Source organism: Electrona antarctica (genome assembly GCF_951216825.1).
Source record: "Electrona antarctica genome assembly, chromosome: 20".
Lineage (NCBI taxonomy): Eukaryota > Metazoa > Chordata > Actinopteri > Myctophiformes > Myctophidae > Electrona > Electrona antarctica.
This window is the reverse complement of record NC_136801.1, coordinates 12,406,040-12,428,596: the sequence shown is the minus strand read 5'-3', so window position 1 is coordinate 12,428,596 and position 22,557 is coordinate 12,406,040. Positions and strand designations below refer to the sequence as shown.

The window sequence follows — 22,557 nt, the reverse complement described above, 5'->3', positions numbered from 1 at the left end:
GACGTAACATGTAATATGCGCTATGCGTTTGATAACAGATACCATTACCAAACAGTGTACTGTGTTTTTGTACACAGGCCGTTTTAATGGAACCTCGGTTATGCTCCTGGAGGGACTCTTTGTGCCGGTTTAGTAGTTTCTTCTTTTCCTCAAGACTCGCATATGAGATATTTGAGAGCCCAGAACGATGTATGATGAATGAAGAGGCATGCTGCTTATGCGCTTATCGTGCTCACTGACTAGCAACAGGTTCAGCAAAGGGCAGCAGCAGTAAATGAAATTCCCCACTGGGACAATATATCATCAAAAGCAATGTATGCACCTGAAAGTTACAAGCCTTCTTCAAATGCGGGACATGGTGAGGTTGACGGTCGGGGAAGGAAGGGGTGGGGTGGGGTGCGATGGTGATGGGGGGTGGGGGGTTTAGGTAAAATAGGGAGGAGGAAAGAGGGTTCTTGGATGGGTGAGGAGCAGGCCAGGCGCAGAAGCAGCAGATTTTGTTGAATCGGTTCTATTTTCATATTGGCTGATCTGCGTCTTTTTAACCATTTCACTGACTGCTGCACGGAGAATGAAAAGTACGCAGGGCTAATTTCACAGTGAGAGCTCACTGAACAAAACCCCCACGGTCTGTGGATGGAAAATGGAGCTAAAGTCTACTTTGTCATTGTGAATTATGGGCGGCGTAATTCGGGAAACAGCGCTTGAGAGGGGGAGGGGAGAGAGAGAGAGAGAGAGAGAGAGAGAGAGAGAGAGAGAGAGAGAGAGAGAGAGAGGATAGAGATAGAGTTAGAGATAGAGATAGAGAGAGAGGGTGGGGGGAGGGAAGGATAGATAGATAGATAGATAGATAGATAGATAGATAGATAGATAGATAGATAGATAGATAGATAGATAGATAGATAGATAGATAGATAGATAGATAGATAGATAGATAGATAGATAGATAGATAGATAGATAGATAGATAGTGATGGGATGGGATGGGATAGAGAGTCAAAGAAGTAGTATAGGAAATGTGCTTGAAGAGAGGCAGGACGAGCGTCTATACTCTCTGTACCCAGAGACATACTTATCAATGTTCCCTCATGATCTGTAAGTAACGGATAGCCCTCTATCTCTATGTCTCTCTCTCTCTCTCTCGCTCCTGCCTTTCTCTCACACTCTCTCCAAACATGCCATCCTGTCCCGATGCCACAGGATCCATCTGTGATGTGTCCGCAGTTAGTCCAGGAAGATGGCACCCCTGGGGGACGTACATGCTCCTCAGACGTCCCAGGGGACCTTTTGAGCGGCTACTGATGCTGATGAAAAGCCCCCTCGAACTAATCCGAGCCCCCCAGATACACCACCGGGCCCATTAATTAAGGTAATTAGGCCCTGGTCAGCAATTAGCAACCGCAGATAAGCTTTTAGCCGCGGCTCAGACGACATCCCCCCAGTGGTGGAGGGGGTTTGGTTCCACACCATCTGCTGACAAATGTCGCCATGGCTTCTTTGGTTACACAGGCGAGGGAACCGGAGAGCCATGTTTAATAATGACCTTGGTGTGATCTGGGTTAGCCCCTGAGACTGTGGGAGCCCACGCTTCTTTTAACGGAGTATGACTTTAGTTCTCTTGCTGGCTCTTTTGGTCCTGCCTCCCTTTCAACCGTGGGGGAACTACCAACGCTTTGAAAATCTATATCCAGCCAGACCTTGGTATGGGAGTATAGGAAACGTTCAGTGCACAGGATATCGATCAACATTAGAAAACGCAGAGTGGATTATAAGCAGTATTGAGCGGTAGATAAAACTGTATTGACTTTCTTGTATTGTTTAAGTTGATGATAGATTTGTATTGAAAATATGTTGGTTCGTATTGATAATGATGACGACGCCCCGGCGATATTGACAAAATGATATTTTTAAATGACAATTTAGCTACACTTACACTAATCTTTGATCATGACAAACAAAACAAAGAATATAAGAGTTACAAATACAGTAATTGCATTTTTGTCAGGATTGTCACAGGGTTGTTACTATAGGTTTGTTTGTGGTTACATAGTTTGAATGTACAGATTATAGATATTTTTGGTAATTATTTACCTACATACATGTACTGTACGTCAAATACATCTCCTGTTCTGATGAATAAACAACACGATGAACCAAGAAGAACTTCTGGATAAAAGTGGAACCACTGAGCCGCAAATTCAACTCCTTCATCACAACTTTCACATCTCTAAGCGATAGAGGTTTAATGCTCTAATGACCTATGTCAAATTTCTGGAGTCACTGTGAATTCCAATGCTTTGGCAAAAAAAAAAGGGGTGTGTGCATTGTAGGATGCTGTGAGTAAGAACGGCCTGATAAAAATAGGCTGAATACACACATTCAACCTTAGAGGACAGATCATGCAATAACTCACATTACTGAGGAAATGGGAGGGGAAATAACCCATTACGACCTGCAAAGGCTGATTCCACAAATAACTCCTAAAGCAGTTGTTCTCACACTTTCAAGATTTTGAGCTTGTGTACAGTTGGAGGCCATCGATATTGTCCTTTTCTTTTTGCTGAGGTTTGCGTGATCTGCGCAAAACCCCTTTTGGTGTTTTAAACATTATGTTATAATTTAGCTATTGAAAAATAGCAGATCTACAAGCTCATAGCGCGCCACCGAGTGGCGCGCTACGAGCTTGTAGGTCTGCTATTTTTGAAAAATCGTGAAAATATTTATTTCAGAAAACTGGAGGATTTAAAGGATTTTTTTTAAATTTTGAGGTCAGGCCTAAATGGGTCAAATAATAAGGGACAATATCGGTGGCACCCAACTGTATGTGCTGTTTTTGAATAGCCAACGCAAAGATATCTAAAATGACACTGTTGCATTCCCCGGTTTTAATGGGATAAAGGATGCGGCTTTACACAATTCTACATTTGAGGCAATCTGCGATAACACCATTTTCCATTCCAGTTCAGTCCCATAAAATTACCATTAACATTACAACTCATGCAGAACACAGATAAATGTAAAATGTCACCCAATTCTGCCAGGCGGGAATTCCAGTTCCACAAGATTACCATCTCTGTCTGCGCACCCTCCCACTGCACCTTGTCTAATATTTCATTTACAACATTTCATAAGTTCATTTTCCCCTCGCTGACCATGTAAATCACAAATCAATTTTCATTTAAAATGCTTGACTACAGATTGCTCCTGAAAGCTTCTGAATGAATCGCGCCTCAGCAATATGGCAGACCTTTAATGTGAGGGGAGCGAATCTCTTGGAAATCTGTCTGGCGAGGAAAAGTATAAGAAAGAGTGCAATCTAATCGTGTAAAACAACAACTATGGGCCAAGTGGTCAAGCCATATCACAGAAAACATTATATAGGTTGTTTTGAATCGCATGCAAACAACATAGTGGCATAAACAATTATATTATATTGTTCAAAGCTGGTAAAGCTGCAAAGCTATGGTATATTTATTGTGTAGCTGCTGGCACAGCATTGGCAATATGTACCCGGTCTGCAAGATTATAAAATGTTAATTATGCTGTATGGAATTTCAATATTCTGTAAATTCCACTCTCATAAGCTATTTAAATTCCAAAGAGCTTTCGATAGCAGGTTCTACCTAATAACCTTGAACTGCAAGAAAAGCAATTTAGGGAACATGAAACGGTACAAAGTAAATAAATAGTAAACTTCGTATTCAAGGACTAAACGGTAAGTGTCAGACACTGAGGTACAATACCCCCCTCTAAAAAGTACAACATCAATTTTAAGAATCATTTTAATACTGTCTGTGACCAGCCTTCGTGGGGGCCTGCTGACGTCTAGTTACGCAGCTGTACTGCATCAAAAGTAATCAACAAACTATACTATACAAGTCGCGTGCACGCATCCGCCAAAGTTGACGGCCGGCGGTTGGGCGAGCGCTGACGCTTTGGCATGGGACGTCAGATCAACATGGAATTAATTCTGTACTGGCCATATTAGGAGCATGTCTTGAGTGTACAGGGTTTGATGAGGTCAGATCAACATGGAATGTCAGAACAGGTCAGCTCCATATATAGAGATCTAAGGGTGGTATAGCGGGGACATTCTCTTGAGTGTACAGGGTTTGATGAGGGCCGGGCCTTAATTTTCGGGCCTGTTGAGAACTCTAGTTTCCGCCGGCTTCCAGGCGCGGCTGCACTAATAATTTGGGGCAGGCCAGTCTAGAGTTTGAATGGACAGGTATCCGTCAAAATGGAGACATCGAAGAAGAAGGATGGATGGGAAAGGATCAACATATGGAATGTCAGAACCTGTTCTGACATTCCATATGGGCTTCCATATGGGCATAATTGCGACAGCAAATCACATTTACTATGACATCAGATGTCATAGTGATAGTGATGTCACGAGACCTGGGCACCATACAGTGTATATGGGGGCTTTCCCATGTATGGGTATTTTGAGTGATACACTGACGGGAATTGCACGTTTTCATAGTAAATGCAACATTCGCAAAAAACTGGTCAAACATTGACTAAATTGTCAAATAAGAAACAGGCAGCATTTTTGAAAATCTTTTTTTCGCAATATTCATCTGGGGAACCGAGTCAAACTAAATTGGAATACCTACTATTTCAAGTGCTTATCAGGGTGGGGGGTCTCCAGTTCAATTGTGATTATTTCTGGGGGTCACAGCCTGAAAAGGTTGAGAACCAGTGTTTTACAGCATGGTGTTTAGCAGTGAGGGCAGATGCAGCCATGTCTGATCAGCGTTATTGTCCTCTACTGGTAAAAAATAAATAAAGAAGAAAAAGAAAAAGACTCACCCTCCCTTTTCCTGTTTGTCTTTGGGTTTTGTGATGTCCTGTGGCATGGTTGAGCCAAATAGAGTACTGAAGTCCTGACGTCACTCTCCCACTACCCTTGGGTCAAGGCCTTATTAACCGATAAATCAGGCTGTTTTTTTTTTGATCACAGGAGTTTTTAAAGTTACAGGGGTTTTTACTCGATGGTGTTTGTGATATGAAATGTAAGCTTACCATAATCACAGTAAACATTATCATGTCATAATTATTCAAGGACAAGTCCGTCACTTTCAGTTCAGCACAGCTGAGTTGTGTTTCACTGTCCAGCTGACACTCGTTGACACTTAATGTTAATGTTACTTGCATCAAGGCAATTATGTTGTGTTTCCGCAGATTCTGTCTGAACAGTTATTTCTTATATGCTCTCCATTGTAAGCCTATGCTATTAGACCTAAATTAGCGTATACAATAATTTAACAGCAATATCCCCCAATAACATTTTGTATTATTAGATTCCCTAGAAGCTTGAAATATTATGAGCATTTCCATGCATATACTAAGATGACGTTTTTAGAGCTTTGTGTAAAACAGCAGTGTAGCAGCTCCAAGCATCCATCCATCTATCTATCTATCTATCTATCTATCTATCTATCTATCTATCTATCTATCTATCTATCTATCTATCTATCTATCTATCTATCTATTATGGTATGGTTGTCTATCAATCAATAAATCCTTGAAGGTCAGGGACCTTCATACAAGATTTGTGTTCTTAAAGGTCTGGTGACATATTTTGATGATGTGAAAATGCATCTCAAACAATGAAAAGTAGAAATAAATATATACTATATATATACTGCTATTTTCAAATGGCCGATGCATATAAGTTTCATGTCCTCATGTAGCCTAGTTGCTTCTTTTGTGCTTTTTTAAATAGCTTGCCTGTCTGATATCGCCATGCCGTCCACAACAACATGAATGTCTATACCAGTATACAGTAAGTCATGACAAACAAAGCCATACCGACAGAAAACAAATCAAAGAATCAAACAAATACCGGTACATAAATAGAAATAAAAGCCTTCGCGTAAGCATACGGGATCTGGGAATTCCGTTTTAAAAGAATCTTGCCAAACCGGGTCGTCAGATGCCATTTTCACACAATTATTGAAATACATCTAGCGGAAATTGTGAACAAAATCATCATTAACATGTTCATATAGCAACAAGTGAACCACCAGGGAGAAAAGATTTTCTTACAAGTGAACTTCAAAACAAAAAAAGATGGCAGGCAGTATTTTAAAAATTGGAATTCTCAAGGGAATGTGTATACTGTATGCACGTGTGTATGCGCCCATGCACAATACGCTCCAAAAACAAAAACTGTGAATGCATGTGTGTGTGTGTGTGTGTGTGTGTGTGTTTGATTCTAACCTTTTGAACGCTGTTCTGTACATTTTAGATTGGTTAGAGTTATTTTTTCCCTCCCCTGAACTGTCACAGAGGCAGTAACCTCACACGTTCCCAAGCTGCTTATTGAAGACAAACAATAAAACCGCTGGCAGATATCAATGGCAGAGATGAGAACCCGGCAGCAGCACCGCCACCATATCTGCTGTGGGATTGCATGGCGAACCTGCCGGCGTCAACGCCTCGTCTCTGCCGGCAACCTCTCACTCTCAATTATTTGGCTCGCTGTCACAACAAATCAATCAAATTACCACTCTCCCGGACTGTGTGCAGCTGCTCCTATTGCATCGCTAGTTGCATTAGTTTTGAAATGTATGAGGTCTTACATTTTATCACCGTTATTTATTTAATGCAACTTTCTCTCTTCGGGGCGAGCTCCTCGTCTCGTGCTGGAGTTGAATCATTAAAAGGACGACGTGGAATACACACCTCAAATTAAACGGCGCAGAGAGGGGTGGGCTGGGGTGGAGGGGCAACCTTCCGGCCTCCTCTGGGGATATAGTAATGCTATACTCATCCACTGTCCTATAATCTACATGATGATACCTCACACATGTTACATGAACCATACAGTAAGCAAGGTAAACACGAGCTAATACATCAAATGGATAGAAATAGTAATCATAGGTAAATTAATAACCTACTGAATCATCAGACTAGAACAGTATACTATCAAAACAATAAAGAATCTGTACACTGAAACTATGTATAGGATGCCAGGTCAGCAAATGAACCTGGCATCATGTCTACATAACATGCCATCTAAATTTTAACCTTTGCTTAAGCCTACAAGGTCTTCAAGGCTATGAAAAGTGGGAAAGTGCTGCTACAGCAAGTGCTACAAGCTAAGGTGGAGTCTGAAAGAGGTGAGTCTTCAGATCACGCCGGAAGATTTGGAGTGAGTCTGCAGTTCTAACCGCAATGGGGGAGTTCGTTCCACAGTTTGGGAGCCAGGAGGGAGAAGAGTCGGGGACGTGCGGTGCGTTGTCCCGGATGTTTTAGGGAAGGTTTTAACAGCTTCCCTGTGTAATCATAAAAAAAATACATCGTCTTTGCCTGCACAAGAAGCCTTGCGAGTGTGTAGAAAGACTAATCCAGCGGGCCTGTAATGAGTAGTAAGGGACACAGAGGCTTTCTATCCACAGACAGAGGTTAAGTCTGCGGCTGGAACCCTGCGGTATACATGTGCTAACCTCTGACAGGAGCAGCAGCATATCCTTGGCAGCCGAGAGGGAGAGGAGATGAAGTCTGACACGGACTAACTAGCGAGGAAACATTTGGGCTCGTCTTGTCCCCCAGGGGTCCGCCACTCTTTGGTTGGTGTAATGAGCAGAGATTTCCCTAATTTGTATGTCACTGAGGCCCACGCCTGCCTGCGAAACCCCTACCAACACAACACCACTGAGCATTTTCATCAAACCCGATTGCAGACATGCACTGGGGTCTCATTACCGCAGGTGAGTGGGACTACACAACCTTTATTGATAGAGAACTCAAATCTCTTGATATTTTTGGTTGTTTTCTTCACAGAGTGCAAATAAGATGGGATGTGCTTCATCCTACAGTATATAAGTGAGTCACAGAGAGCAGCCGTAGACAGAGAACATTGAACATTTCACACTGCTCTTCTCACTCTGCTGCTTTGATAGCCCCTTGTTCTACAAGGATAATTGCATTTTTGCTTGTTATGAAATCAGGCGAAATGTAAACCTATTAGGGTATGACAAAAAACTCTGCATGCTTTATGGAACATCCATATCAAGATATAGTTAAAGGAGTAGTTCACCCCCACCAAAAAATATTTTCTATCAATAATTACACACCTCATATGAAGCCTTGAATTCATGGATATGTTTTTGTTCTTGTCGCATTCCTAAGCCAATAATTTCATGACCCGGTCGGTCAATAGGAGACTCAGTAGATGACCACCGGCCATCAAATTATTGGTTTAGGATTAGGAATGCGACAAATGAGTCCATGATTACAAGGCTTCATGGGGTGTGTAATTGAAAAATAAGTCATTTTTTGGGTGAACTTAAATAAATAATACACAGAAGTGTTGTGTTAGTTCACCGTTGTTTTCACCTACGTATATATATTTGAAAAGCTGAAATCATGCATTAACTTTTTTCTTTTTATTCATATGAGCTGTCACATTTACAGACCTCTAGTATGACCCAACCTAGTTTCCGCCTCATGTGAAGTCAGCTAGAATGGTGTGTGCACTCTGTCACAAAAGATAACTTTCTCCCTTGTTTAGTTTCATTGGGAATTTGTTTTTACTGCATGTTTGTGGGCATAAATCATTCTGACAAATAACCAGTTACGGCCGGTGCCTGTGTTTACTGAGTCTGCCACAAGATGCTGCTCAGTTTTATTTAAGCAACCGCTCCAACTTTACAGCACAACCCCATTACAGTGATAGTTATTCATCACAGTCTGTGAGAAGAGAGCCAGCCACCCTACGAATGCTCACAAGTCTCCCCAGCCTCTTCTGCCTGGCCTGTCCACATTCACACATTATAGAGAAGGGTCGTGAAATAATGCAGAAAAAGAAAAATGGTCTGTCCATGGCGAGCATGTACATCTTCTATTTTTGAAGATTTTTGAAAAAATCTTTAAAAAGTGTATGATAACTATATTTAGAAGGCCTCGGCATCAGGTCTTAATGGATTACAAAACAAATCTGAGAGGTTATAAGAAAACACATGGCTTCCCGCACGAATATAATGCATGTAAGCATGCAGTACATAAACGCCTCAGGGTGAGGAGATGCTACGCTGCACTCCTTATGTAAACTGTACTGTATCTCCCCTCTGCTGAGAAAACAGCCAGTCCCAAAGACAAACAGCCTTATTAGCCGGTCATTAGACGGCTCATTACATTTAAATACAGCCATCGCCTCCCTCCCTCCCTCCCCCCCCCCTCCTGCCGTCTCATTACCGCGCCTCACAGTTGTCTTGCGTCTGATCTGACGCTAATTAGCTAGCAGTGTGAGTGCTGTAAAACACACTCTCTCCCGAGGTCATGAAATGAGCTGACTGGTCCCAGGCGACAGCGAGACACTGTATTATATGTGTGATTAATCAGGCCTGGGAACCCAGGGCGGCGGGGGGGGGGGGGGGGGGGGGGGGTTGTCGGTCGGAAGAGGGAATTAGGGGGGAGGAGGGGAGGGGGAGGACTTGTGTGTGTTGGATGAGGGGGTTGGGGGCGCCGAGGCCAGAGCTACGGTCGTCTTGACAGAGGTGCTGTGCCAGCAGGCCTCATTCAGCTTTGGCCGTGATGAACTCCGACAGAGGGGGGTGAGGTTGCACGGGCCGCCGCGTGGCCGGGGGGCTCCCGGACACAGTCAAGACATGTAGCTTCACTCGTGTGACTCGTGTCACTTCCCTTCCACCCACTGAGGGGACTCTTCAGGGCGCATTCCCCCGCCCGCCCTTCAGACGAAGAGGGACATGTGAACAGGCGGGGCCGCCTGTCAAGTCGACGTGGTTAAAAAAAGATCTGCCCACAGTCAGACGCATTTCTTCTTCCAAAAACAGCCTTTCCATTTCCTCCATTGGGAAGATACTTTGAATTGGAGAATTATGCCAGGACGTTATAGCTAAGTTATAATGTGCACGCTATAGCACGCAATGAGAGTGAGTGAGTGAGTGAGTGGGGTTTGTTTTCGCTCTTCGGTCACGGCATCCTTACATGTTGTTTGTCGATCACTTATCGCGGCAGGACCCTTGCCCCGCACGCACCATCATTGGGATGGTGCGTTGAAGTGCAAAACAGATGGACCTGCTGGGCCCATTATCTTTCCTTTTGCTCCAGGATACATTGAGGTCCCTCCACTGCCTCGCTGGATGTGGGGTTTATTAAAAGCTCTCCCCACAGCGATGGTGCTGTTATTTATGCATGTTTGTGTCCATTAGGCTCCTACTTCCACATTTCCTCACTCAGGGCATGTGTCCATCTACTTCCTTCCCATACACACACACACATATGCGCGCGCACATGCATGCACGCACCAACGCATGCACACACAAAGGGAGCTTCCTCTGCACTTTGTGCTGTAGCTGGCATTATTGTAATCTCTGGGCCCGGAAAAAAAAAGAAGAAAAAAAAAACACACTGCTTTACATGTAGCCTGGCATCTTTTTACATTAGCGGGCCTCTCTCATCTAAGATTCATGACTGACGGCTTCCCCCATCCATCCTTCAATCTAATGGTTATAAAAGAGACAATGTTTTAAACATTAAAATGAAAAACCATTTACAACTATGATCAAAAGAGAACACTTGGGCATTAAAGTTTAAACGGCGAGAGCGTAAGTACAGGCATGTGGACGGACGGACGGACGGATGAGGTGAGGAGATAAGGCAGGAGGAGTAACGGTGCACTCTTATGCAGGAGGGAAGAAGCATAAAGTGCCTTTTGCGCTCAGCTCCGCTGCAAAACGCTGACCTGTAATTAATATGGCTGTTCGTCGGCTCCTGGTGAGTTGGGGATGGCAGCTTTTTTTGGTGTGCAGCGCAACCCCCTGTAGAATTCTTACCTGGTCTGGGTTTCTTTTTTTTTTTACAGATGCAGTATGCACAGAATGTCGATGTGTTTTTATGTGCACTTCCATTCACTTTCTCAGTATATCGTCGCTGAAACCTCTGATCTTCTATGTTCTGTCTGATGTTCTAACTTTGTGTAAAATGTTAATGCCCTACTTGATCATACACACATAAGCATCAAAAGTAGCAGATCCACAAGCTTGAAATGTGGGGTGAAGCCGCGATGCGTTTTGAGCGTATAGATCTGCTGCTTTTGCTATTTTTGAATTTGAATCCTGAAAAGTAACAGTTTTGGGCAGATGGGATTTCCACCCGACAGAGCAGGCTGTTGTGTGAATACGTTTCGATGATCATCTTGTCGCCAATTTGTCCATCTTAACTCCATATAAGCCCAACAAATATGGCTGAGGTTTAGATAAACAAAATACACAATAAAAAAACATGGTCATTCTATGTGGCATATACTGAACCAAAAACACCAAAAAATAATCGTTTTAGTGTGAGAACTACTGATTGCAGGCATTTGTAGAATCGACCTCAGGTCTTATAATGGGTTAACCCAGTTAGACATAACAAGGCCTTCTAAATCCTGACCTGAGTTTTCTGAAAACCTTCAAATATGTATACACTCACCGGGGTGGTTGGAAAGCTATACAACATGACGTCACTGGAGTCACAGTGATAAGCGACTCACCGCTCACCCCAACACGTCTCTCTGTTTTTTACGAACCGACATTACCTAGAAGGTGAGTATGGTTATCGCCTAAAACTGGAGTATCTGCGGGCATTTTACAGGTAAGACCTAAGAAGACCCTCTTCTCACCTTGCAAGTTCTGTAGAGGGAGCGTCATGATCCCCCCTGCGGCAGCGGCAGCCACCAGGCTCTGGATGTTGGCGGTGGGGAGGGAGAGGACCAGGCCCTGCTGCCCACCCAGGTGCCCGCCGGCGTTGAAGGGGATGAGGATGGGCTGGTTCATGCCCTGCGCCGCCCCGGACATAACCCCGCCCACCGCGTTGGCCAGCTGCTGGGCCACTAGGAGGGACTAGAATAAATAACACACACACACACACACACACACACACACACACACACACACACACACACACACACACACACACACACACACACACACACACACACACACACACACACACACACACACACACACACACACACACACACACACACACACACACACACACACACACACACACACACACACACACACACACACACACACACACACACACCAGTGTTAACTAAAACTATGAGGAAAAATGTTCGTCGACTACCTTTATTCACTGACGAAAACTAAATAAAAACTAAGCTATGATGACTAAAACTGAGACTAAATAATATACTGCCAATTCCGTCAACAAATAAAAACTACACTAAAATGTTAGGGAGGGACTAGTGGAGAAGAGATCCAGTAGAACTAAAAGACATTCTCATGTTTAGTCATTTTATGTTTAGTTGCATTCGGGTGTTGCGCTCTGAAAGTAGCAGATCTACAAGCTCACAACTTGTCAGCTGCGACATGCTGTGAGCTCATAGATTGGCCATTTTCAGCATGCAATCAAGTGTAAAATCAGGCATTACAACTCCATCAAGGCCTGCCAAAATATTTTTTGTCGACAAAATGGACTGTAGATTTAGTTGACAAAAACTACACTAAAACTAAAACATTTCAGATGACTAAAATATGACTAAAACTAAATGACAATGTATTCAAAAGACTATGACTAAAACCACACACACACACACAAATATTAGAGCAAATATTCCAATTTCCATGTACACTTCAGAAGTCTTGTGCTACAAAGGTATACGAAAACTATAGAGTGATCACATAATAGTCAGATTTTATTGGAGGGCAGACACAGGGCATGTGTGTGTGTCCAGGAAACTAAATTGAGATAGGCAGAAGGAAATCAATGGGAGAATAAGGTCAGCACACCCCATACTATATAAAGCAGTTGTCACTGGAGTGACTGCATTGCTAATCAATGGGTTTTGATGAATGCAGCTGTTTTTTTGCTGCCGACTTGTGTCCATGGCCTGACACAAGTCAACACGCAATGCCAGTGGCACTGAAAGAGTTCAAATTCCATCCTTGCATGGGAAAGAATGGATAATTTGCCTGGCTTTCACAGAAATGCGGAGCGATTTGTATGTCATCTCATTGAACAAACTATCCATCCATCCATCCATCCATCCATCCATCCATCCATCCATCCATCCAAGAATCCAGAGGCGTTCCCAGGCTAGCGTGGACATATAATCCCTCCATCTGGTCCTTGGTCTGCCAGGGGATCTTATCCCAGTGGGACGTCGGCATCCGTACAGGATGCCCCCTTAGCTGGCTCTTCTCCCAGTGAAGGAGCAGAGGCTCTACTCCTCACCCTATCACTATAGACACTAGACGACAGCCACCTGTTTGAGAAAATTAATTTCTTCTTCTTCTTAACAAACATTAATGCTGCAGAAATCAGCCACCAAAATACAGTGTAATAAATAATCACCTTTCTGAAAAAACAAACAAAGAAAACATCTGCAATTGACTATTTTTGGTGGGAAAATCAGCACACCAATCCAGGCTTTTCATGTTACTTGCATGTTCACTTGCATTGATTAAAAGTTTAAATGCAGTCATACATGAGGCGAAGATATGTTATCTGAATGATCTCTCAGAGATATTTCCACGGTTGATTGATCACTTCAAATGTATTTTCAAAAGGAAGTGGGATTGCACTTTCACCAACAGGAGTGGGAACACCATGGCTTAAATCCACAAAATCAAAAGGGTTGGCGTCGTTCTGATACAATTTTCAAAAACATGTCAGCTTTTGATCGGATCAACCGAAAGTAGGCCTGACACAAAAAATTCAGCAAATGCAGCAAAATAGTATCAAATATGCAAACACACACTCGCTTGGGACAAATATGACAAAACATCAAACATTTGGCCTTCAAGTCAAACGGCCTGCCGGGCACTTGCGCACTCTATGCGGTAGTGCCCTCCTCAAATCCAATACATAAAAGGGTGACGCCACCACCAAAAAAATAGTTAAAACTACGGATGTACGGAATCTAAAACGGACTTGCCACAGTCACGAGAGGCCGTGCCGAGTGTTGACAGTGACACATTGAATAAGTGTACTGTACATACAAACATGGATATAAATTGTTGACTGACTGAATACTAATGACCGCCATAAACAATAAGCCCTCTGACAGTCCAGCTAAGTCTAGCCTGGGCTGCACAATGTTAACTCCTATACCTTGACCGGAATCCCCCCAGCCTTTAATGCCATTTGTCAGCTATCTGCTTGTGTTTTGCATGGCACGTGGGCAGCTTGCAGAGCGCAGGGTCAACTTATGTAGAAGACACACCACTAGTACTCCTGGACGCCAGGTTGCTTCTATAGGTGACAGGCTCTGTCGCTGCGATAACCCTGCAAGCACGCCTTTGCACGGTGCACAGAGCGTTTTGCATGCTCCAATGTTTGCAAACACAGGTTAGCCAATGTGAGGTTAGATGGGGCTTAAAGTGAACTCAAGAGGTCTTGGCACAAAAAAGTAAATTTATATAGGCTATATAACAGAAACTATCCTTTTTATTTCTAAACTGTTAAAAGAAAGAGACATACTGTATGGGGAGGTGCAGGGAGAAATGATTGTTGCTGGGCGAAGATAAAACAGTGGCAGTGATGCTCTCTTTCAACATTAGCTTGGATATATACGCAACATAAAAAATGACAATCGCTGAGCGGATCAGGAGCATTCAAAATGACACTTGCCATTATAAACTTCTGGAAAATAATTAATAATTTGAGATCTCAGACATTTCTCAAAGGGTGGTGATAGCTAAAGGCAGACCGTTTGTCAGCTTCAACTGACATACAGAGCTCTATGTTTAATATTGCTTTCTTAACTATATGTAATCTTGAACAGCAGCAGCAAATAATCAAAGGCACTCTTTGAACATTTCAAATCAGTCAAACCAAATGAGACCGGCAGGCCTTGACACCGAAGACAGCCTTACATAGAAGGGAATAACATTAAAAGACAATGCAACAATTATCAGATGTACCTCTGATTTATTTATCATTACTGGTAGCTTTAGAGAACTATGCTTTTTGATTGGGTACATATAGAGGCAGCTTTTTTAAAGCCCTTTGGAGATATTGAAGTATACAGGAGCACTTGTCATCAGGTTGTTTGGTTGCGTAAGTTTACAACATTACATGTCTAAAAAATGAAAATAGCTTGCATACTGTATCACAATCTCAGATAATAGGACAAGAACATACCAGTATCCATTCAGTTTGAATGTAATTATCTCTACGTTATGCCAAGACTATTTAGTGCCATATTAATTATGACTATGACCAAAAATCTAGGTGCATTTCCTTTGAAACTCTATCTCGCTGTGGCTCTCCCGTTTTTCTCTATCTCTCTCTCCATCTTCATCTCTTGATTTCCACCCTCCTTCATTCTCTCCATGGGCACTGTTGGAAACGCTGCACAATGCTTGTCAGGCCTGACAGCTGAGCGTTGAGAAGTGGTCTCCTAGGGGCCACAGACACGTACGTACGCTGACCGCATGGTGGGCTCTCCGTATAGTGGTGGGGGCCCGGGCTTATAGTCCTGTATGGGGCTAACCCAGCATCCTCTCTGCCCAACAGGGGAGAACGGGCCCTTCCATCTGCCTGGCAGCTCTGGCACTGAGAAATTGCCCGTAATCACCCAGATAGCCGACTTTTGTCATCCTAGCTCTAGCTGTGAGTGGGGAAAACGGAGAGAAGGTGGATTCATGTTGGGTAAACTACCATCGGATAATGGTTGTTCGAACAATATCCGGCTCCAGAGCGAGAATCTATCAAAACATATTGATCCTTGCAACAAGAGAATTGGGTATGGCGTGCGGAGCGCCTTTGTTTTTTTTTCCTGAAAAAGCGTTCGCTTCACAGAGGACTGTGCTGACAGCATTAATATATTAGGCTGTGACTGTTGAGAGAGGCGCCCGCAGAGGCTCGCTCTACAACCACTCCCTGCTTATTGTGTGTGTACTGTGTGTGCTGTGTATGTGTTCCTTATCCGTTACTAAAGCAGCAGCATTAGACTGTGTGTACTGTGTGTACTGTGTACTGTATGTGTTCCTTATCCGTTACTAACGCAGCAGCATTAGACCAGCAAAGGGGAATTATAATGAGTATAGACCGCTTTTAATTAGGCTCATTCCTTATTTTACGTCAGCGGAGAAGTGGAATGAGTCATTTATCAGAGAGAGTTCACACTCTATGACGTTGGCTTCACAACAGTTGATCTCTCTCTCTCTCTCTCTCTCTCTCTCTCTCTCCCCCCTTACATTTCCTCTTTTGTTAATGCTGATGAGAACTGACTGCATGGCCCTTCGTGGAGTAACACTCACTGAGTGCTGGAAGAATGAACTTATTAAGAGAGGTTGTTTGCGTGCTGAAAGAACCCAACGCGTGTGTGTGTGTGTGTGTGTGTGTGTGTGTGTGTGTGTGTGTGTGTGTACATTGTGCAAGCCTAGTGTGTGCAAACTGTGTGCACACGTTTTTTCCTGTGTTTTATTATGTGCAACAAGCACATACCTATGTGTTCATGTGTTCATGTGTGTGCGTGTGCGTGCGTGCGTGCGTGCGTGCGTGCGTGCGTGCGTGCGTGCGTGCGTGCGTGCGTGCGTGCGTGCGAGAGAGAGAGAGAGATATCGTGCGTGTGTCGTCGTTTATGCAGTGACACCGGGCAGCACTAATGAGATAGATGTTCATTAAAGCTCAGAGAGCCACCAGGCCAATAAATCCAATCAGATAGGACATATCGCCTGACTGAGCTATTAGCGGTGGCTAGAGGCTGGTGGCTCTTTGTGCCCCTGCTTGTGTCCAGCGCCACGCTATTGTCAGCTCATTACCGCCACTACTCAATCACTATGCAGGTTGATCTATGGTGACAAAATGAAGGACAGAAAATGTGCTAAAAGCAGGAAATAAGCTCTTGGCTTAGACAGCAAGGGAGTTCATCTGCATTCAGCTATAGAGCGTCGCAGTCCCCCTGACGAGCGGCCCGGGAGAGAATTTCCAATTCATTTTTCCCATAGACGTTTCAGAAAGTATTTATTTAAAGACCTGTAAGCGTCGGACAAAGCCAACTCGGATGGTGACAACATTCTTTTGGGCCGAACAAATAATTAGAAAGAAGAAAATGTATTTGATATACTACTTACTACTTACTTACTATACTTTGATATATTATTAATATACTTTCTGAAACGTCTCCGCTCGTCGTCATGAAAGGGGGCGGGACTGCGGTGCTCTATAGAGCGTCGCAGTCACGCCCTCTACCATGGACCAGGAAATGATTCTCCGTTCATTTTCCTCATAGACATTTCAGAAAGTATTTATTTAAAGATGTTTACGCCGCGGACAAAGCCAACTCGAGTCGTGACAAATCATGACAACAAACACAATTTTTGGGGCCGAAAAAATAATTAGAAAGAAGAAGAAAACGGCAGGTTACAACACTTTTTTTGTTGTTTTTCTTCTTTGTAATTATTTGTTTGGTCCAAAATATTGTTTGTGTTGTCATGAGTTGTCACGACTCGAGTTGGCTTTAAATAAATACTTTTTGAAATGTCTATGGGAAAAATGCATTGGGATTCATTTCCTGGTCCATGGTAGGGGGCGGGACTGCAACGCTCTATAGGGGTGTTTATTAAAGTAATTATTGCATTTCGATGCCATTTCATAATTTAATGGCAAAAAAGGGAAGAGAGCTCCTAAGGCACACTTGTGGAAAATGTAAAAGCCTTAAATAGCTAATGCAAATGGCTATAGAATAAAAGATACTCAAAACCAAATCCATGTGCAACAACAACTTCTGCAAACAAAGTGGATATGATTGTGAATGCTATTGGTAGGACAAGGAGGATATCATTTGAGAACCTTCTTTCAGCAGAGCATTCTGTGTTCTTTTGGCACGGTAGTTACAGAGAGATAGAGCTCTTTATTACCTGTGCTCCCAACGCATACGCCGGGTGAGACTGTCCCATCTGGCTGTGCTCTGAGGGACTGCTGCTAACGTCAGACTGCACAGAACCATCACGGGTCCCTGAGAGAAAGAGAGAGAAAGAGGAAAGAGAGAAAGATGGAAACAGAGCACAGAGAATGAGACATTCACCTCAATTCATACCTTACATTACATTCATTTTTTAAAAGGACCATACACTGTGGTCTGGTAATTCAACAAACGAAACCTACAGTTGGAGACCATCGATATTGTCCTTTTCTTTTTGCTGAGGTTTGCGTGATCTGCGCAAAAGGACAGTTAACCCATTTTGGGCGGGAACCCCTTTTGGTGTTTTAAACATTATGTTATAATTTAGCTATTGAAAAATAGCAGATCTACAAGCTCATAGCGCGCCACCGAGTGGCGCGCTATGAGCTTGTAGGTCTGCTATTTTTGAAAAATCGTGAATTTTTCGAAGGATTTTTTTAAAATTTGAGGCCCTGTTACTGAACAAACAATAACTTTGTTTTAACCAATCCAAATGCAATGATCACCATGATTCACGCTCGCACACGCGCGCGCGCACACACACACACACACACACACACACACACACACACACACACACACACACACACACACACACACACACACACACACACACACACACACACACACACACACACACACACACACACACACACACACACACACACACACACACACACACACACACACACACACACACACTGGAAGTCAGAGAGAGAGACAGAGAGAGAGAGAGGAGGGGGGAATTTGTATTTAAGTGCTTTATCAATAGCCACCGTAGCGCTGCTGAATAAATTACCACCCAGCGGAGAGACGACTCATTGGTGTGGAGGGGTGGAGGAGGGTTAGCGGGGGTGATGCATAGTGGCGGGTCCCCGATGGCCCAGATTAGTGCTGAGAGATGGGAGCTCAGCCACAAACGCCGGGCCCATATTATTCAGCCATTTACATCGCTGAGTATCACTCATCGAACCTCCCCTCCCCTCCCCCCCACCCCCCATCTCTCCTCTGTATCTTCTTTGCCCGCAGCCACGAGACACAATTAGACCTGTTTGTTATGAGGCCAGGGAGGAACGGGAGCAGACAGGGACATGATAATAAGGCTCTCACTGAATTGAAAAGGCTGCGGGGGAAGTAAAGGACATCCGACTATTTGATACAGTATACAGTATAATAACAATGACTTTAATCTCTCATGCATCGTTTGCAACGACCCCTGGACTTTTTACACTGCTTTAAAAGGGGGTTTTAAAGGTTGCGTTGACCTTTTGACACTGACTGCGTTGTATGATACCTGACTGACTGAGTCCAAAGACTGCGGGATTCCAAGTGAAAAATGTATATGACAATCATCTGAGCGACATTGACTTGACCATTGACCATAATACAATGAAAGTAAATTTTTTCAAACAATATTCACATTATGTTGATAAAATGTAGGTACTTCCACGGCTAACTGGCAAGCAAGCAATTGGTATTGATATAGTGCAGGTCCAGCAGCTTGTGAGAGTTTGTGCATGGTGAGGTGATCAATGCTTCTTATCAAGTCAATTGCCAAGATTCAGGTGTCACAGCAGCAAGTATGAATGAAACACAGGACAGGATCGAGTTAAAGCCTATTCATACTCCACTTTTAGGTGATAAGGTGACCACCGAAAACTACAACATGATGTCCCGCCGCGGTGGTAAGCGACTCACCGATCACCCAAACACATCTCTCTGTTACTAACCACCATTTGGGTGGTCACCTTATCAATAGGCTTTTAGGCTAAGAGCAAGTGTCAAGAGCCATTGATGATACATTTTAAGGGGGTCTCTATGTGATTTTGGGGGTTCCCCGATTGACAGTGAAATGACAATTTAAGGACTTTAATATATTTTTAATATAATATAATATAATAAGAAAGAAAGAAAGAAAGAAAGAAAGAAAGAAAGAAAGAAAGAAAGAAAGAAAGAAAGAAAGAAAGAAAGACAGACATTACTGTATGTCTGTTGTGAATGCATCATCTCTCATACTCTCCATTATTTGAAGTTTATTTTCTAAACAAACTCAGAATAACCAAGTGGGAGAGGAGAGCACTCAAGGCCAGACTCCTAACAGCAATTATACTAATATTGTTGACCATGAGCATAAAAAATATTTCAAAATCTTCACACAAAGACTTTTCCTTCCTCATGAATGCTTTTGTTCATGAGGAAGGCCATGCCTATACAGAATCAACTCGCCACCAAAAATCTCATTGCGCAGCTGTCAAAGTGAATTTATTTATATACTGTATAACGTTTAAAACACCACTCCGCCAACTAAAATCACATCGTCCTTACATAAAATCCAAGTAATTGGTGAACGCCATGACCTACCAAATGAACCCTGAGCCTTTGATGGCTGATTTAAAAGCCTCAAGGGGGGGGGGGGGGGGGGGGTCTGCTTTTTGTAGCTGATTCCTAGTCCTAGCTACCCCCCGACTCGCTGCCCCTTGCATCCCGATATAGGCCCATGTCCTCCGGCCTATCAACCTCACAAGCAGTAGGTGTTTCGACAGCCCGGTCTCTTTTCACCAATTATTTCACCCATTATGGATCACATGTGCGTGACCGGCCCCACCCAGTGGCATCAGTACCGACAACAATGATCCGTCTGAATGTGCACTAACATTGACTGTACCGTATATGAGAGACCACACGCGTACATATATAGTACAGTAGTTACAGTACAATGTTCTGTGTCTGTGACTTAAGTTAAAAGGGTTAATTTAAAATGTGGAAAGACCTGACACTATCCATTCAATTAAAGGATGTGTATCACTGGTTTCTTTTAAAAATTGGCCTGGAAAAATAAAAACAATCTATCAGGGAGGTAAATGTAATTTTCTATCTCTTTTGTGTTTGTAGGCAGCCTGTTTGTAGGCAGCCTCTGTAGACATTTTTAAAGCACAGCTCAAGACCCACTTCTACACTCTTGCTTTTAATTGATCTTTTAATTTTTTTGTTATTCATGCATATTGCATTACTGCTATTATTTTTTATGTTTATGCCTTGCTTTCTTTCTCCATTTCTCTATAAAGCACTTTGAGCTGCATTTCATGTCATGAAAGGTGCTATACAAATAACGTTTTATTATTATTATTATTATTGTATTTGTTGGTTGCATGTAATATTGTAATATTGTGTTCATTTTGTATGCTATGTTGATGACTTGAATACATACAGTAGGACCACAATGGAAACAAGTCCCCAGGACATTTTTGTGGCATCCTTTTGTGGCATCTGTCTTACTGTGTTTACATTTCTGACTATTTCTCATTAGAAAACAGATTTCATGAGGCCATAAGTAAGACTTATTCTATACTCAATGTATTTTGTCAAGGTATTACGCTTAAAATAATAATTTCTAGTACGGCGACGCCATCAAATCTCCCTTTAGATGGAAAAAAATAATTAACCTTTATTAATCTTGTCTCGTTATCCCCGATTACTGAAACGACCTGGTAAACATTAATTAAAGATTTCCCGGCAAACCTGTGGGCATCTCAATGTCTTTAATTGAAATTCAACTGACACCAGATAATAATAATAATAATCTACTGGGCAATGTCAGCAGGCAATTAAGCTTTCATATCAGCAGATGATTTGAGTAAATATCAAAAACCACAATAACAATCGCCTGACTGTCAATTAATATGCTCCCATAATTAATGAACGGGGTCAGAGTATTACAAAATGCCATATAATACCATCAATAAGTAATGATCATAGTTCTCATAAACGAATAGATGGAGATGGCTGTGAATAATATATTTCATTTGATAAACAGCGCGAGGACTAGCTTATTAAATAACGACTGCACTGCGCCTTTCATCGCATCACCTCACAATAACTTAGAGAGCTTGATCCCCTTTGCAAAAATATCTGTAACGTTAACACATTTATCGCCGAGGGAACCGGTCGATAATAAATAAATACACATGCACATCTTTCCCCCTTAGGATTTGTGTAATTTCTTTAACTAAATTAAATAGCTGACAGGAGGAATATCCCGGGAGTCAATCTTCAATTCTTTTTTATTACCCGATTCTTTGTGCCTTTTTTCTAATCTGCTTATCCAATGTGAAATGTTTCTTAACCCATTCATGCCTGACGTCGAAATTTAAAAAAAAAAGTTTTCTAAATCATGACAATTTTCGGAAAGATTTGAGGCACATTTTAACGATTTTTCAAAAATAGCAGACCTACAAGTTCATAGCGCGCCACTCGGTGGCGCGCTATGAGCTTGTAGATCTGCTATTTTTCAATAGCTAAATTATAACAATGTTTAAAACACCAAAAGGGGTTCCCGCCCCAAAATGGGTTAATGGTTAATGTGGTTAAACGCTAACGTGACATGGATGCGTTCCAGGTCTCAATGGATTAAATGGATTTCCAGACAGGAGATTAACACTGGATCGAGGAGGAGGGGAGAAAATGAAACAAAGATATGCTGATCAAAACTTAAGTTGAAAAAGAAAATAAAAAATAAAATCCTTTGCTGCTATGATAATACACAGCTTACACAATGAATGGGTGCATGGATTAAAGTTCTCAGTCGCCACGACTGATTTCAGTCATTTGGATTCCATAGAAGCCAGCATGTCTTCTATGGAAGCACGTTGAGCAGCGGAAACA

General features: G+C 42.7%; 1 protein-coding gene across 1 annotated transcript in view; it reads right to left on the bottom strand.

The window, feature by feature from the left end:
* Positions 1 to 22,557, bottom strand: part of pou6f2 (POU class 6 homeobox 2) — a gene marked incomplete at its 3' end in the record, with an annotated part of 115,957 nt that overhangs the window by 66,425 nt on the left and 26,975 nt on the right. Inside the window, exons 4-5 of the mRNA XM_079489319.1 lie at positions 17,852 to 17,949; positions 11,638 to 11,857 (exon numbers count right to left, since the gene is read on the bottom strand). Coding sequence (XP_079345445.1) covers positions 11,638 to 11,857; positions 17,852 to 17,949 — 318 coding nt within the window. The remainder of the gene's footprint in view (positions 1 to 11,637; positions 11,858 to 17,851; positions 17,950 to 22,557) is intronic.